The sequence below is a fragment of the Plasmodium yoelii genome, assembly GCF_900002385.2.
Source record: "Plasmodium yoelii strain 17X genome assembly, chromosome: 12".
Classification (NCBI taxonomy): domain Eukaryota; phylum Apicomplexa; class Aconoidasida; order Haemosporida; family Plasmodiidae; genus Plasmodium; species Plasmodium yoelii.
In genome coordinates this window covers 1,314,328-1,333,556 of record NC_036184.2, presented here as the reverse complement: position 1 = coordinate 1,333,556, position 19,229 = coordinate 1,314,328, and the positions used below count along the sequence as shown (strand labels likewise).

The 19,229-nt window shown below is 21.5% G+C and overlaps 5 protein-coding genes across 5 annotated transcripts; 1 reads left to right on the top strand and 4 right to left on the bottom strand.

Annotated features, from left to right (window-relative positions):
* Positions 1-1,387: 1,387 nt before the first annotated feature.
* Positions 1,388-2,299, bottom strand: PY17X_1232400 (von Willebrand factor A domain-related protein; the record flags this gene model as incomplete). The annotated part of the gene is made up of 1 exon (XM_723529.1): positions 1,388-2,299. The coding sequence occupies one exon, from the start codon at positions 2,297-2,299 to the stop codon at positions 1,388-1,390; it is 912 nt and encodes a 303-aa protein (XP_728622.1).
* Positions 2,300-3,963: 1,664 nt separating this feature from the next.
* Positions 3,964-6,296, bottom strand: PY17X_1232300 (protein kinase, putative; the record flags this gene model as incomplete). The annotated part of the gene is made up of 5 exons (XM_022956836.1): positions 3,964-4,154; positions 4,259-4,360; positions 4,582-4,699; positions 4,815-5,029; positions 5,207-6,296. 5 exons carry the CDS (start codon positions 6,294-6,296, stop codon positions 3,964-3,966), a joined length of 1,716 nt encoding a protein of 571 aa, XP_022812678.1.
* A 2,083-nt stretch (positions 6,297-8,379) lies between these two features.
* PY17X_1232200 (uncharacterized protein) lies at positions 8,380-10,086 on the bottom strand (the record flags this gene model as incomplete). The annotated part of the gene is made up of 1 exon (XM_719353.2): positions 8,380-10,086. One exon carries the CDS (start codon positions 10,084-10,086, stop codon positions 8,380-8,382), a length of 1,707 nt encoding a protein of 568 aa, XP_724446.2.
* Positions 10,087-11,423: 1,337 nt separating this feature from the next.
* PY17X_1232100 (conserved protein, unknown function) lies at positions 11,424-11,798 on the bottom strand (the record flags this gene model as incomplete). Its single annotated transcript, XM_022956834.1, has 1 exon — positions 11,424-11,798. The coding sequence occupies one exon, from the start codon at positions 11,796-11,798 to the stop codon at positions 11,424-11,426; it is 375 nt and encodes a 124-aa protein (XP_022812677.1).
* Positions 11,799-14,157: 2,359 nt separating this feature from the next.
* Positions 14,158-18,940, top strand: PY17X_1232000 (sentrin-specific protease 2, putative; the record flags this gene model as incomplete). The annotated part of the gene is made up of 3 exons (XM_022956833.1): positions 14,158-15,118; positions 15,296-18,617; positions 18,814-18,940. The coding sequence occupies 3 exons, from the start codon at positions 14,158-14,160 to the stop codon at positions 18,938-18,940; spliced, it is 4,410 nt and encodes a 1,469-aa protein (XP_022812676.1).
* Between the last annotated feature and the right edge of the window lie 289 nt (positions 18,941-19,229).

Here is a 19,229-nt window from a genome sequence, read left to right as displayed (position 1 = left end):
CCAATAATAACTGTATTAAATAAAATTACGAATGACATATGATAATGTATAAATATATTCCTTGATATAACATTTATTTTACTATATATAGTACCCCCAAGTTTATCAAAATACAATCCAAATATTTTTTTTCACTAAAAATTTATAATTTGTCCATAACTACAGAAATAATATAATTGCATTATATATAATATATTTAAAATACTTTTATTCTTATATTAATATTTCCTTCTTTATAACCATATATTTTTTTAATAATTACTCATTTATATTTATTAAAAAAAATTTAATAAAAATTCTAAGAAAGCAATTAGTAGTTTCATAATTCAAAATTTTATTTTTAATTAAATTTTAGGGACCATTATTTTTTTACTCGTTACTTTCCTAACTTAATATTCATATCACAACCATTTCCCTACTCACAAAAAAAAAAAAAAAAAAAAAAAAACTCTATTCTATACATTAGTATAATATCATTGTAAATTTTTTTTAATTATAATAAAATATTAATTATTTTTTTATTAATTTTTATAATATTACAAATATACTGCTTATGCATTGAATATAGGAAAGTCGTACTCTCTACCCAGTACAAAAAATGTGAACATATACGTCAATTTTTAATTAAATTACTAGAATCGGTAACTTGTAATTTTTTTTTTTTTTATTGAAATAAAATTCCCAATATTATTTTTGTGTATTCATCCCTATATTTTAAGGGTGCAATATATTAAAAAAATACATTTGAGTTCTATATGTGTATAATTCGTATTTCTAAAAGCATATATATTACCCAATTTGCTTAAATATGCTTTTTTATAATATTAATATATATAATAACTTTTTATTATACTTTTTCATTTTTTACAAGTTCATCTAACAATTTTAACAAAAGATATAGTATACATCTGTATATGAATATATGCAGAAATATATATTATCTATATATAAATTCATTTTTCTATTATATAACATGTTTTTTAGTTTTCGGGCGTTTAAAGTCTTATTTTTATGTTTTTCTATTTTTAAAATACTTATTTATAACATTACAAATAAAAAAAGGTGATTAGTAATTAATCATTTAATGGGAATAGATACTTAATAATATTATACATTGTTAGTGTCAATTAAAAAACAAAATTAAATGAATTTGGTAAAATATTTCCACAAAAAAAAAAACAAAAAAAAGAAAGAAAATATAATATTGGTTGATTATCCATCTGCTTGTATTTGAATGGAATTATGACTATGTATTCCCAAAAATGATATGATAAAATAATGTTAATTTCCATTTGAATTGAGCATTTATTATTTCACAACTAACCATAAAGCCCCTACCACCCCTACGTTTATATGTTTCAGTTTCTAATTAGACATTGTAATAATTTTAATTTTTTATCATCGTTTTGCTTTCAGGTGTCAGTGAAGAAAGATTATTTTTGTTACATATTTTTCCTTTTACCTGTTCTGCTGCACGTATTACATAATCCCAAGGTTCAAGTATGAGATTTGGACAATCACCGTCGCTTTTACAATCAGCAAGTATAAATGCATTTTGCTTATTACCTAGAGCAATACCAACAATTATAAGCTTTATGTTATTTTGTTTATAATCTTCAACTACATCGGGTATTAAGCTTGTGTTTGATCCATAGTCAAATCCGTAATAAAATAGCACTGCAACTTTCGGGGCATCACTTCTTGTACCCTCTCCGAATATAACTTTTTCGAATGCATATTCCAAAGCATAAACATACAAGGTATTAGAATCTGTTGCTGCATCATTAAGTGTTCTAATTTTGTCAATTAATTTCTCTTTATCTTGGCTTAGTTCATCGGTAAATGGAACTATCAAATCTTGTCTTCCCGCGAAAAGTATAATAGCCATATGTGCTTTATCTTTACTAACTCTTGCATTTCTTACCATTGACTCTAAAAATGGAATTGTTCCTTTCATCCAATAATCTTTTTGAATAAAACTTGAATTTTCTACAATTAAGGTGATGTCATAATAATTATCACAGTAATTTCCTAGTGGTGGTCCTTCAGGTTTCTCTGGTATACTATTACATGGTTCAGGTGGAGGAGGTATTGTGTTTATACTACTATCACAAAAACCCCCATCATCAATACCCAAATCTCCTTTAATTATATACTCAGTTACACAAGTAATAAGATTTTCATCTGAGTCGACTCTAGGGATAACGTTATGTGAAACAACATTAATATTTTGACACATACAAATGCTAATAGAGGCTAATGAAAAAAAAATATATGTTATTCCTTTAACACTCTTCATTATGTCTTCTTTATTTTATTATATATATTTTTTGTGGGTGAGGAAAGCTTTAAATATATCTTATTATAAAAATAATAAAATAATAGTTTACAAAATAATAAATCAAAGGAATTGGAAATATAATTTAAAGGGCATATAATTAAACAAATATCCAAGCTTAAAATTGTTTACATGTATATAAAAAATATAGACAAAAACAAATTAATGAAAACAAACGCAAACAAGTACAAACTTATTCAAAAATTAAAATAATCATTAAAAATGTCTTTATAATATATAAAATTATAAAAAAAAATTAATATTGTGTTTTTAATATAGAATATACTAACAAAAAAAATTTACATGAAAAAAATATCGAAATAAAATATAGTTCAAATAATAAAAATAGTAATAAACAAATTAAATAAATTAATATAATAAATTTAAAAATATATATTTTTTTATATATTTGTGTTTTTAATTATTTAAGAGAGTGTAGCTAATTACAAATAATTATTAAAATAGCTAGATATTTTTTTTATTTTCCATATGAACAATCAGGAAATTATAGTATACAAATCCAGATATAAGTAGCTATATTTTTAGTTTTAACATTTTTTTTTTACTTTTCGCATGAACAGTCAGGAAAATATAGTATAAACATATAGATATAAGTAGCCATCTTTTTAGTTTTAATTTTTTTTTTTATATCATTGTATTTTAGCTGTCTGCTATCGTTTTTTTTTTTAATATCGTTTGTCTAATGATTATATATTATAGTGTTTTACAAAATAATTTATATATGTTGAATATCATAAATGCAATTACAATCGATAAAAACGTTAGTATATATAACTATGATTAATTTTTAACACATGATAATAAATTTGCTCGCTTAAATGTTATATATATGAATATATTAATTTATCTCTGTGTGCGTACATTTAAATTATAATATATCCCGTTCGTTGCTTGTATATTAATATCCATATATAGACTTTTTCTATGGAACATAAATGGAATGAATATATCCGTTGTCACGCATTTTATGTATAAGTTTTCCATGTTGGTATTTAATAATAGTTTTCACAATTTTATAATTGGCTTTTGAGATAATTAATGGGGTAACATATATAATTATGTAACATGATTATGTAGGAACTTAAGAGAATTTATAAAATTTTCTATAATTTTTTAATGTTCATCCGGATAATGTTATATTATTGTTATTCGGTTTTGTACAATTAAAATATTTATATGCGTATTATGTGAGCCAACTTTTTTTATTTATTGTTGATATTTTTGTGTTTTTTTCAAATTATAAATATTAATATTTCCATAGTTAATAAACAAAAAAGTTTTAATTATAAAATGCCCTATTTTTATATATAGATTGACATTTAAAAAAGTTACAACATTAATTCGAATTAAAGATAATTTAATAAAAAAAAATGAAAAAACATTAAAAAGTATGTTTATAATTATGCAATTTATTGATCTATATATTGCATATTTTAATGAATAAATTTTAAGTCGCCTTATTTTTAATAAGACAAATTTGTAATTAGACAAAAAAATGTTAATTAACAAAATTATATTGAAATATATATAAGAAAAATATATATTCCTTTATGGATAAATTAATCGTTTAATTATTTGCTGGTAAAAATACCAACACGAATTTTCTATGATATTTCAGGGTGTTTTGCATTAGTTTTTGGTGAGTATTTTAGCAGCAAGTTTAAATACTCTTTGCATGATGGTCGTTTTGATGGGTTAGTGCTAAAACTTCGTTTGATTATTTCAGTGAATTCTGGGTTGAACCATGTGGGAATGTTTGGTTTTTTTTTATTTACTAAAATTTCTACAACTATATCTGAAAAAAATTACGAAAAAAAAAACGAAATATTGTATTACGTTCTGAATTTTTATACATATTGCGGCAAAGATTATGTAAAAAATTATTCAATATTTTTTTACTTTCTTTTTCTTTTATATTTTGAAATGGGACTTGATTAGAAAATATTTCGATAAAACAGCAAGAAAGGCCCCACATGTCGGATTTTTCAGTTATTGCATTTCCTATGAAACATGAGCACATATGAAATGTTATATATGGTTAAAATAAAAATTAAAGTAGGGCACGCTGATATAAATGTTCACATATATATTAGATGACATTAAACGAGATAAATTGGTATATAAACATGTATATGTGCATGTCGAAGACAATCATAACTTATTTTGAATTGTTAAGATAAATAAAGTATAAAAATGCATACACATATATACTATTATAGTACCTTCAATGAAACATTCCGGAGCCATGTATCCTATGGATCCTCCATTGTCTTCTAATATAACGGTTCCGTTATCTGATAACTTCATAGTTTTCCCAAAGTCGCATACCTTTATATTATACTATTAACAAAATGAAATAATGTGGGGAATAAATGGAGGTAATATATAGTGATAATAAAGATAAATGTTTTACGCGAAAATATATATTCATTTATATATATATATTTCTTATTACCTCATCATCAAACAAAATATTGCTAGTTTTTAAATCACGATGTACCAATTTCTTATCCTCATGAAGATAATTCATTACTTCTGCCAACTGAGTACACATTCTTAGACGCAATTCATAAGTTAAATTAAACCCTCCTTTGTGCAAAGTATCAAATATCTTCCCTTTACTAAAATATTCTAAAATTATTCCAATAAAATCACTATCTATACAGACTCCTATAAATAAAAAATAAAAGGAGAAAAAACATTAAAAAGTATTAATTTAAAATACCGAGTAGAATGAAAAAGGTAACTTCGAACAGTGTATATTTGTCTATGGGAAAGAAAATATTTATATTTCAAGAATATATATATATTGATAATAAGAATATATAGTATTTATAAATTCCGTACCATAATATTTAACAATATATTTGTGCGAAATCGATCTGTAGGCATTAATCTCCCTGGCTATAGATCTCATTCCCTCTAAAGTCATGGATGTGTTAAATTTTTTTAAAGCAATTATTTGATTATTCCACATAGCTTTGTAAATAGCTCCAAAACTTCCTTCACTTATAAATTCCATAATTTCAAGATCTTTTTTTTCGATCATTTCATTCTGTGGTATATTAAAATTAAAAAATCGTCTATCACCTTTAAAAAATATTGTTACTCCATTACATATTGGTTTATTTACTTCTGTCGTTGGTTTATCATATGGTTTTATAATTTTCTTAACATTTGACTCATTAGATTTATCATTTCGAGATTCAGGCCCCTTTTGTATATTACTTATTGGTTTAGTTATAGAATTCAAATTATTGAAGATTTTCATTTTTTTAATATGGTCATTTTTATTTTGGGTGGATACTTTCTCATAGTTATTTTGATCATTTCGAATGGGCATTTTATTACATTTTGATTCTTTATCGGTTAATATAGGATTTTTATTTTTATTTTTATTTTGATTTATTAAATTTAAATTATTTTTGGTATCTTTCACATTATTACATGTGTGTACGGTTTTCTTTTCTATCCCATCATTTGTTAATGTTTGATTACCATTGGTATTTAAATATATTTCACTTTTTGTTTTATCGAAAAATGTTGTATTATAAACATTAGTATCTTGTTTATTATATGAATCATAGTCAATATTATTATTCAAATTGCTATCTTCAATGCTGTTATTTAAAAAATGAGTGGTTGGCAACCTTTCATATGAATTCCATATATCATCATTATAAGTTTTTTTTTTTTCTAAACCATAATTTGTTCTATGAATAGAAGAATCTCCATCTTCATTATTCCATATTTTTTTATTTGTTTGTATTTTACTATTTTCATTATTTGAATCATATGCTATAGTTTCTGTACGTTCATATGGTATATTCTTCACTTGTTCAATTTGGTTTGTTACATTATCTTTGGTCTCTTGTTTATTTATTTTTTTTTCTTTTATTATGTTATTATTACTTATTTTATACTGTCTTACATTCATTTTATTGTTTTTTTCCTCTTTTTTATATTTTTTGATTATTAATGTAATATTTTATTTTTATAAAATATATTTATAATAGTTGTCTTAATTTGTTTTTTTTTTTATATCACACATACATATGTATATAGTGTTACATAAACAAAGTAAATGTACATATATATTACACAATCACTTTTACAGAATTTTTTTTTTTTTTAATAGTTTGTTTTTACCTTTTCCCTAATAAACAAATATAGCAGTTCTTTAGTTAAAACTCGAATCTGAAAATGACAGGAATTAAATATGTGTATGTGTATGTGGATGTGTATGTGGATGTGTATGTGGATGTGTATGTGGATGTGTATGTGGATGTGTATGTGGATGTGTATGTGGATGTACATATGTATTTCATGTATGTTTAAAAGTTGTACTCATGTTTTTTTTTTAAAGTTTACCATTTGTGTTTTTTCAAAAGATTGTTGATATCAAGTTGGTATATTTACAAGTATATTACATTTTTTTAAAGTATGGGAATCATACATAAGCAGATAGTTGTGCATTATAATAACAATTGGCAATGTCTCTAAACTATTTAGTTTACAATATATATAGAATAAGAAAACTGTATACATTTACTACAACATGGTTATATTTTCCTAAAAAAATGTGTGTTTTTCATGTTTTATTCATAAAGGTCTAAAAATTTGTGTAAATATAAAGTATAAATAAACTATTGATAAAAAAAAATTAATTAAGATATGTTAGAACGATATTCAATCTAAACAAATTGACAACTTTGACCACCGAAAAAAGAAAGAGAAATATAAAAAAAAAGTAATAAATGAAAGGAAAATAAATTATCTAAATAGAACAAAAAAAAATAACATAAAATTATTTACACAGATTCATTATTTTAAAAAAAAGAAAAATCACTAAATCAACTTAAAAATATATTTTATTCTGCAATTAGAAAAAAATTGACCTTGTAAATTTTTAGATTCTACACACATCACTATAGCACTATATGAAAAAAAAAAACACACGCTAATAAATTATATTATAAATTTTCCATAACTAAATCTTGATATATATAATATATACATATTGTGACGTTTATTTATTTAAATTTTTTTTATTTGGTTTCTCAAATTTTATACTAAATGATATGGTGTAACATCTGAGTGTCGTTTTCTATGTTTTTTTTGAATTATTTTTTTTTTTTTTGAATTGTTACAATTTCTACCACTGTTATAAAAACAACTAATTTGGATAAAAATTTATTCAAAAAAATATATTACAACAGTGGAAAATATATTTAGATTAAAAGAATTAAATTGAATAACCAAAGAAAATAGTATAAGAGGGTTAGAAGTGTAAAAAAAAAAAATGAAAAAAATAATTCGTACTATGAAAATGTAAGAAATATATACAACTATTTCGAATTATTAAGAGGAAATATTCATATTATAACTAATTTAAAATATTTACAAAATTATAAAAAAATATATAATATTTTTAATAAAATAAAATTGGTACACACTGAAAATATAACATTGTTATCACTATTTTATGGACATGAAATATAGTAATTATTAATTTATTTCTTAACTTATTCATTTTTTTCGTTGTTCTTTTAATTTATATTATACAATAAAGGTCACAAATTTATATGAATATATTTTACTATACGAAAGTGGTGGATATATATCCCCTACTTAAATGGAGTATTATTAAATACCAGCCAAAATAAAATTATATAATTAAAAAATAATGAACTAGTTTGTATATAACTTCATTTAACTATAGTATAGACTTAATGGTTAATTATAAAAATATTTCTTTTTTGAATGTTTTAATTTGAAAAGAGATAAAAAAATGGATGCAAAACAATATAATAAATGGAACAAAAAAATGGGAAATTAAACAAGTTATAAACTTAATAGAAATAACAAAAACACAACATGTGGGAATTACAAAAAAGAGGAATGTGTCATGTAGATAATATTGAAATTAACTATGCGAATGTGACAACAAAAATATGAATATATAGAAAATATATGGTAAAATATTTTTAAAAATAAAATCATGAAAATAGTTGTTTTATTTATTTATCTAAATCCACTGTTTCAACCATATATTCAGGATCATAAAATAATTTATTAAATCTGTCATCTTGTAATAATTCTTGTGCATTTACTATCGCTTTGTGTTTTTTGTCAATTCTCTTTTGCACTTTATTTAATAAGTTATCAACATAATTTTTATTTACTAATATATTTGATTTATCCGATATTCTCATTTGTTGTTTTTGTTGTAATTTCTTTTGTATTAAATTATTTTTATAAGATTCTAAATCAGTTTCTTGCATAACACTTTTAATATCTACATAAACATTGCTAGGAATATAATATCCATGTAAATAAGGAATTAAATTTTTGGTTCCTTTCATATGACTTATATTTAATTGTTCGACTTGTTGATTTGTTAAAAATACATAATCATCAAATACATCATTGGAATTGTTATTATTATTTATGTCATATATATCATCTTTTTTATATTTTTCTTTTTCTTCTAATTCCTCAGTTATATTATCAAGGAAATTACACCATTTTGGTGCTATTCCAATATATGGTATAAAATATACAAAAACTTTTTTATTATCACATGGAATAAAACATAATCCAGAATTTTTATAAAAAGTAAAAGAATTTATATTTATACATTCATTATTTAACAATTTTACTTTCTTATTATTTCTTTTTTTACCATCATCAAAATTTATTACTTGTAAGGATAATATATTTTTTTGAATCTCTGAATAAATTTTTATACAATTTTCATCACATGAAGCTACTAATTCACTGCAAGAAAAATTATTACCATTATTGTACATTTTGCCATTATCATCATTATTATTGTCATATGTGCTTCTATAGAATCCGTTAGTATCCATATATGAAGATTTAGTATTATCAACCTTAAGAAATTCAATTTTTTTAATTGGAACATCATTACAATGATCTTTAATTAAAAGGGGTTTACTATGTCTTATATCAAAAAGTTTTACAATTCCTTTGGATGTTCCTACTGCTAATTTTAATCCATTATCTGAAAAACAGCTACTTGTTAATTCTTCATATTCATTTACATTTATAAAATTTAAACTTTTTTTTTCTCTTTCATCCCATATTTCTAAATATCCATCTGACCCCCCTGTACAAAATATAGGTAATTGCATATTTTTACAAATAAAATTATTTTGTTCATTTTTGGTTTTAATTGAACTTTCATAACATCCCTTTTGTAAATTTAATATATATATATCTTCATAGGAAGCACTAATATATAAATTAGTTGATTCTTTATTATACATTAAACTTCTTCCCTCTTTTGGTATTCGCATTTTATGATATTTTCCAGCAGCATTATGAAATTCAAGATATCTATTTTTACATAAAAAAGCTAGTTTTTCATAATTATTTGTTAAAAATACAAAATCTAATACTTCTTCATCAAAATGTCTTCTATGTTTTATTGATAATTCACTAGTATCATATAAACCAACTTGTGGGGGGTACATACCACTTACACATATATATCTTCCATCATCACTAATTTTTATATCATCACTTTTTTGTGAAAACTCTAAATCATGTAATACTTCAATTGAATTATCACTATTATCATTTACTGAATTTTTTTTTTTTTTTTTCGTATCAAAATTTGTATTACCATAGCTATCTGGACTTACCTTTCCAGAAGTCAGCGAATATATTTTTATTCCATTATTTATAAACGATTTAATCATTTTGTTTTTTCGTCTGTTTCATTTCTATTAGTTCTAGTTCCATTCAAACTTAACAAATCAAAGAGATTTCACTATAAGTTAAGAATTTATTTTTTACTACCCTATTTTTTTTAAAGGATGAAATAAATTTTATTTCCAATCTTATACGTAAAAAGGAAAAAACCAATCAAAATTATTATTCCAAAAATATTTGTTACAATTTTTATTCCCTGATTATAATAACGACATAACTCTATCTTTTGTTTTCTTCTTGATCAATAAAAAAATAATACTCAATAATCTCAGCAATAGTCAGGAATATATTATTTTGTCATTTCATCCAATTTTGTTAATTTTTAAATAAAAAAGTTTAAATTATTTATCAAATTTCTTTGGTATTTCTCGAAATTTTGTATGCAATTAATTTTTTTTTTTTTTTTTTTGCAACATCAAAATAAAATTTCAAATTTGACCATATGGTTATATAGGCATGACATAAATTATATAATGATATATTTTATTTTTTATATTTCAAAAATATTCAATATAAATATAAAATAAATTTACTATTTTTATGAAAAAAAAATTATATGATTTATCAATTTTATTTTATATATGATGAAATATATATATTTTTTTTTCATAATTTTCAAAGGGTGTGATTTATTTTATTATATATATTTTTTCGAATTATAGTTACATAAATAAATGATGGGGGAAAAAAAAAAAGAATAATGCTATTCTATGAAATATTTTTTTACTCACTCCATAAATGAATAAATATATATTCTTTTCATTTAATTGCATCCTAATATACCATTTTATATAATGTATATTTTCATAATCATTGAATTATAAAATGCTATTCCGTACATTTATTCAAACAACAATATATATTCCAAATAAACTGTGTAGAATATAAAACATAGTGTTGTATTTTATAATTAAAAAAAATGATATGGATTCGGTAAACGTCCCTTAACACTTTAATTTTGTATATACATATTTGGAACAACATATTAAAATATAATATGAATATTGGACTATCAATAAACCTTAACATAATACATTAGGAACATTTTAATAAAAGGAAAATAGTTTAATTCAAAGTATGTAGTAAACTAAAAACATGAAAAAAAAGATGAAAAAAAAGGGGGGAAAAAAAGGGGAAAAAAAAGGGGAAAAAAAAAGGGGAGAAAAAAAAAGGGGAAAAAAAAGGGGAGAAAAAAAAAGGGGAAAAAAAAGGGGAGAAAAAAGGGGAAAAAAAAGGGGAGAAAAAAAAAGGGGAAAGGTTCACTGTTTCGTCTTATATGCATATGAATATGCATGCGGAGAGCAAATTGTGAATTTTTATAATTTTATTTTGGGGCAAAGAAAAACCAATGTTTTGTATATAAGGTTAAATTTGGTAACATAACAAATATAGGTATAGTAAAAAATAAAAAGGTTGAAAATTTGGGTAAAAACAAAATATCTGTTGAAGTCATATTGTTACTATTATAACTTGAAAATAAAGATAATGGTAACATATTTATTATATTTAAAGAATTTAAATTCGACATATACTTATTATTACTGGCATTGTTTATTGGTAGACTGCCTAATCTAATACTGAATGGTATAAAATCATTACTTTTTGTTTCACCATTTTTTTTAGTTATCATATTATGATGTCTATATATATAGCGCATCATAGGCGAAGTATATGCTCTTTCTTCTAAATTTATATCCATTTTCCTGACAAAAAAAATATTCATAAAATATGCATACACACAAATATGTATATATATGCATATGCATGTGTATATTGTATTGTATTATATTATATGCATTAGAGCATATGCTATATCTGTATTTTTGAATTATATTGCACACATGAATTTATAAGGTTTTATTTATGGTACTATCCTATAAATATTCAAAATATAAGTTTTAGCACAAATTTATATTATTACCTTAATATTTTTAAAAATAACAAGAAAAATTTATTTTATATTTTTTAATTCTTTATGTAATTATTCTTTGTTATAATAATTTGTTTCCTCTGATTGTTTCTGTTTATTCCTTTAGATATGTATGTATGTATGCTCGCACTTTTTAGGGGATCCCTTTATCATTTATCTTTTCTTTATTTATCATAAAACTTTTGAATATTGCAAATTCCTTAATATTTCTAAAGTTATAATTCAAAAATAATTAAGTATTTATTTTTGTTTAATTTTGGAGGGGAACCATATACTATTATTATTTACGCATATAACGTATACAAGTATATTTTTGAATATGTGTATATTATCATTATGAATATATAAAGTAATATTATTTAATTTATAAAAAAAATTATATTTTTATTAAAAAATTTATGTTAAAGATAATATACTTTGGGATTAAAATAAAGAGTATTTTTGTTTGTTTTCTTAGTTGTTTTTTTAGTATATATATTATATATATATATTGATTTTGCTAAATATTATGAATAATAATATGACACTTTGAAAGCTAAGGGTGTATGCCTCATTAGTTTGCTTTTTTTTTATTTCATTTATTTTGTCATATTCTTTATTTTTTATTAATTTATTTTGTCATGCTCTTTATTTTTTATTAATTTATTTAAGGTTTATGAGATTATTTTAAAAATTTCACTTTATGCTATAATTTACTTTTTTTGTTCTTATATTTGGCGAAAAAATTGCAATACATTTTTATATTTATTTCAAATGCGAATTAAAAAAAAAATGTGTATAAGCACCAAATAAGATAAAATATATATATATATATATTATTATAATGTGTTATTACATTATGGGTAAATATATATTTGTATCTATAAATTCATGAGCTTATAATACTTTTATTTCAAAAACCAGTAGTATATTTTTACATTACCTGTGGATTTTTTTTTCAAATAATTTGATAGACATTTCATTTTTTTTTTTGCTTTTTTTTTTTTTTTTTTAATTATGACCAAATTAAAACTAATTAATTAAAAATAGGGAAAATATAATTTTAACAAATAAAAAGTAGTTTATTTTGCTATATATTAGATCGCTGTGTAAATACTTAAATAAAAATATAAACATATATGTATATTATTAATAATATACTTGTGTATACAGTTATATATATATATATATATTCATTATACTAGTTACTCACATATTTATATGTATGTTTGCTTACATATTTATATATTACACTTATATGCCGCAAACTTTTAATCAATATGCTTTAAGCATATTTTTGTGTCTTTAATTACACTATTTTTCCCGTTAAATGAAAATAAAAATTACACACATATATATATTTGTTTTTATATTTTTAAAACACATTTGGCGTATGCCTATATATATTCTCTTAGATTGTGGCAAACATTAAATACTTGTATAAAAAAATATATAAACACATACATATTATAGAATTAAATATCTTTAATTTAATCATATTTAAGAGAGTTAAATATTTTATGTCACTTTTTACAATTATTTTATATATATTATAAATTTATTCTTTAACTTTAATTTAATTATATATATATCACCATATTATTTATTTTACCACATTTCGTTGAAATATATTATATACATATAATTAATGTGGGTGTTGTATATATCAAGACAACACAAATTGTTACATTTTTATAAGACTACTTAATGATCTAGTATAAATAAAAATGTCGTTCAAAAGTACTTAAATTGTTTTGTGTGTGCCTATTATTATTAGTATAATAATTTGGTTTTTTTTTTTTTTTTTTTTATTATATTTTTTATTATATTCTTAGAATAATTTTTCAATTTATTCCATATATTATATAACACATGGTCACAAATATATAATTGAAAAAAAAAAAAAAAAAAAACTATGTAGCAAATTCCAATGATACAGTTAACCCTCCTAACAAGTTTAAACAATAATATGCAAATAATAAGAAATTTGTATAATTTTTTTAATGAATAAAATTAAATAAAATAGTAATATTTTTAATAATTACAATGATATATATATCATGTGCTTTATTTGTAACACCATTTGTGTTTTAAAAGTGTGTGATATAAACAGTAAAAAAAAAAAAATTTTTTTAAATATAATAAAAATATGGTGAATTTTTTTGAAAAAAAAAATACATATAAAATGACTACAAATACAGAAGAAGAAAAGAAAACAAACAACATTTGTGATAACGAATTGTGTGAAATATTATCTTCAGATGAAAGTAATGAATTTATATATGAAAAAAATGATGATTTTATAATTGTAGAACTTATTTCTTATATTTGTGGTAATTCCAAAATATTGTCTTTTTATCCATGCACAAATAATAATTCAGGCAAAAATAAATATCTATATCATTTTTATAAAAAAAAAAAAATTAAGTTATACTTGTGTTTAAACACAAAAAACAATGAAGTATATATATATCAAGTTCAAAGAAAATATGTAGAAAATAAAGATGGCAATATAAATAAAGATGGCAATAAAAATGATAGCATAAATGAAATACCTTTATATTCCCAAAAATCTGATGAGAGTGTCAAAATTATTGGAGAAATTAAATTAGGCAACAGTCTACAAAATGATAAAAATTATAACATAACTTCATTAAAAAATATAGAAATAAAAAAGGAAAATAAAAAAAAATCAACTAATTTTGAAAAAAAAATATGTATCACGAAATTATTTGATAGTGTAAATTGTAGTTATGATATATCAACTGTTGAATATTCAAAATTAGAAAATAATGATACAAAAATTTTAGATAGTTTAAAGAGTATATTAGAAAAAAAACTTAAAAAAAATCAAAAAGTGGTAGAAAATAATATCGATTCACAAAAACAAAACAAAAAATTAATAGAAGAAGAATTAAATTATCAAAATAATAATGATAATATCTTCTATGTGAAAAAAAACGATATAATTCATAAAAATAGCATCAATGTGAAATCAGAAAATAAACAAGACAAAACTCATGTAAATAATAAAGAAATAAAATTGTTATATCTCAATTTCCATGAGCCGGCTCACATATTTATGAACCATTTCTTCAAAATTAACCAAGGTGTGTAGTGCATGTGCATGTCATGTTTTTTTTTTTTTTTTTTTTTTTTAATTATTTTCATTTTATTCATTTCGTAGTATACTTATATTTTTGCATAATTTTGAGTGGTATGACATAATCATTATACATTTTTATAACCATATTATTTAAAAAAATTTGGTTTTCTTTTGTTTATAGATAATGAAGAAAATTCTGTAAAAGAAATAACAGGATTTCTGAAAGACGAAAAATATGGATATATAGAAAAGGAACATTTAAAAAAATCAAAAAGAAAAAAATATTCACCCATATTTGGAAAAATAAAAAATGAAACATTACCATATAATATATTAGAAAATTATCAAAGTGATATAAGTATATGTAGCACTAATTTATTTTTTAGTGACACTGAAGTTATAACTAAAGAGAATGGTGGAAATTGTAAAGAAGTGAAAGAAGAAAATGGAGAAAAAGAGGAAGATCGATATAAAAAAAACAAAAAAAAAAATAATATATCATTTAAAAGAAATAATTTAAAAATAAAATGGTTATTATTAAATTTAAATTTAAAAAAAGAAGAAGAACTTTTAATACAAAAATATGTAATGTTTAAAAAAACAAGTTTACAAAAAATGTCAAAAGAGTTACATGATCATGATATTTCGAATATTTCTACTTATCAAAATAAGAGGTCTTCTTTTCGAAAAAAAAAAAAAAAAAAAAAAAAAAATGTATCAGAAAATAATTCTAATATAAAATTCTCTGATAAAACACAAAATAAAGAAAATGAAAATGAGTCAACTCTTACATTCAATAATAGTACACAACAATACACAAATGGTATAATCTCGAATTTTTCATCTAAACATATGGTAGAACATAAAGAAAATGAAATAAATAAAATGAACGGCATCAATAATTATTATAATACTGATAATAAAATCGATTTCGAAAATACATTTTATATTCAAAACTATCATAATAATGATAATAAAATTTCTATTTTGAAAGAGATTGCTAATAAAAATAAAATGGAGAGTTACGAAAAAACAAACATAATACAACACATTGATACTAATTCTGTTGAAGTGGAAAAAGAAACAAATATAAAAATGAATACAAAACATCAATTAGAAGAATATCCAAATCATTATCATGATAAGTCTGTTTGTTATTCGGAAATGAATGTGTTAGAAATAAATAATTTTGAAAAAACAAATTCAAAAAAAAGAAAAATTGAAAAAGATCAACTATATTGTGATTATAATAATAATAATAATTGTCTTAATTTTGAAAATTTAGTAAAAAATGGAAAAAATTATTTAACAATTTCGGAAAGTACAAAACATATAACATATAGAGAATGTAATTATCCACATAATCCAAATAGCGGATCTAACAAAAGTACTGACTCTTCTTATGATAATAAAAATAATGAATCAATCGAGGAAATAATTCCAGACAAATTAAATTTGATACAATTTAATAATTCTGAACAAAATATTTTGGAAAATTGTAGTGAAAAACAGATAATAAATGCGGATGTGATAAACAGCACCATGGGCTATCGAAATAGAACAAAGGAAATGGAAAATGGCGAAACTGACGAAAATGGAGAAAATGATGAAAATGGAGAAAATGATGAAAATAGCGAAACTGATGAAAATGGCGAAACTGATGAAAATGGCGAAAATGACGAAAGTAATGAAAATGGAGAAAATGGAGAAAATGGGAAATGCTGCTTTTTAAAACGGAAAGTAAATAACATCCTAGATATCATAAAAATAATATATACGAATAGTATACGTGTAAAATATTTTGATAATCTTAAGTTGTATATAGGATTATATAAAAATTATAGTAATATTGAAAAAACGAAATTAGAATTCTTAGAAACAGAAAAAAGTATAGATATAAAAATATTAAATTGGTATATAAATGAAAAAATTGTAGAAAAAAAAAATGTATGGCAATTAAATAATTATAAAATTGATAATTGTAGTATATTTCGTTTAAATAAATTTAAATATATAGATGATTCAATTATAGACTTTTTTAATAACTATATTTATTTTTATATACTGAACAGAAACAATAATAATAATAATGATGGGTGTAAAGTTGAAAATGATAAAAAAAATGATATATACATTTTTAATACATTTTTTTATAAGAAAATTGAATTATATGATGATACATCAAAAGCATATCTTAATACAAATAGATGGATTAAAAAATTGAATAAAAAAATTTATGAATATAAATATGTATTTATCCCAATAAATATTAATAATACACATTGGTCTTTAGTTTTGATTTATTTCCCTTTCAGTGATTCAAATCAAGATAAAAATGAGGAGAAATATAAAAACGAGGAGAAATATAAAAACGAGGAGAAATATAAAAACGAGGAGAAATATAAAAACGAGGAGGAATATAAAAATGAGGAGAAATATAAAAATGAGGAGAAATATAAAAATAAGGAGAAATATAAAAACGAGGAGAAATATAAAAATAAGGAGAAATATAAAAATTATTATTCCCTTTATACTAAACAAATAAATGATAAAGATGTCATAGACAATGTTCAGGAAAATATATATTCTCCTGTTTTTAGAAACAATTTAGACGATAATAATCCAAGTATAAACATTGACATAAATTTGAATTCCAAATGTAATAAGGAAAGAAATATATTTCTTAGATATAGAAGTAAATCTCTTGACTCTTATTTTTTAAATGATCAGCAATATTGTATACATGAGTATAATAAAAATAATGATGTTATAAAACAGTCATTTAAAAAAATTGAAAAAAATGACGAAAAAAAATTAAGAAGGAAAAAAACGATTTCTGGATATTTGAGCGATAGAAATGAACATGAGTCTAGCTACATTTCTATAAGTGATAGTAGCGAAAATTGTAAAAATAAAAAAGATAATTTAAATATCAATATGAATAAACAAAATTCTAAAGAATGTAAAAATGAAAATAATATTGAAGAAGAAAGGTTGGTGTATATGATCTATCTTGATTCATTATTCCCATCAACTAAAGGAAATACAATTTTAGAAAAATTAAAAAAATATATAGAACATTTATTTCATCGGGATTATATGAAAAAAGAAAAACGAAAAAAAAAAAATAATAATAATATATTATCTAATTCTGGAGAAAATAGTGATTCTTCCTCTCACACCTATCATAATAATAGAAGTGGGAATGAAAATAATCAGCCTAAAATATTTTTTAAATTTATATATCCAAATATAATACCAAAACAAAATAATACCTATGATTGTGGTATATATATTATTTATTTTATTTTACATTTATGTTTAAATATACATTTAATTGAGACCGATTTAATAAACCCTTTTAATAAATATGTTCAAACTAATTACCCAGATGATAAATATAATTTCAATTTATCTCCTCAAAATTCTAGTAAAAATCCATATGCACGAACTTATCTAAATAATGCATCTCCATGGTTTGACCATAAAGACATATGCACAAAGTGAGAGAAAAAATAAACATCATGAAAATAATGCCACGTCATTTGTTATTTTAGTAGTTTTGGTTTTAGACTAGCCTCTATCTAATATGTTCAAGTTTTACACCATTTTTTCATTTTTTTTTTCTATTTTTTTTTCATTTTTTTTTTTCATTTTTTTTTCATTTTTTTTTCATTTTTTTCTCATTTTTTTCCGTAGGAGAAAGCAAATGAAAAAGATGCTTCTATACATGAAAGATGTCATAAATTGGAAATCAGAAAAACATATAGAAATTTTAAATTTGTTATTTTTAATGAATTGCAATGATAAAAATCAAAGGAATTAATTTCAAGATTCAGCACGTGGTATATTATTACTTAGCCAATTCAATACTTGTTATTCGTTTTGCATGTATTTAGTATTTTATATTTTATATTTTATATTTATTTTTTTTGTCAACTTATGTAGCTTACTTCACAATTTGTGTAGCTTATTTTACAGTGTATGCAACTTATTTTACAATTTTTATCGTAAAACTATAAGCGATTTATGTATCTTTAAATAATTAATCATTTAAGAGATTAAAAACGAAAGAACGATGAAATAAAACATAAAGTATAAGGAAAGGTATAAAA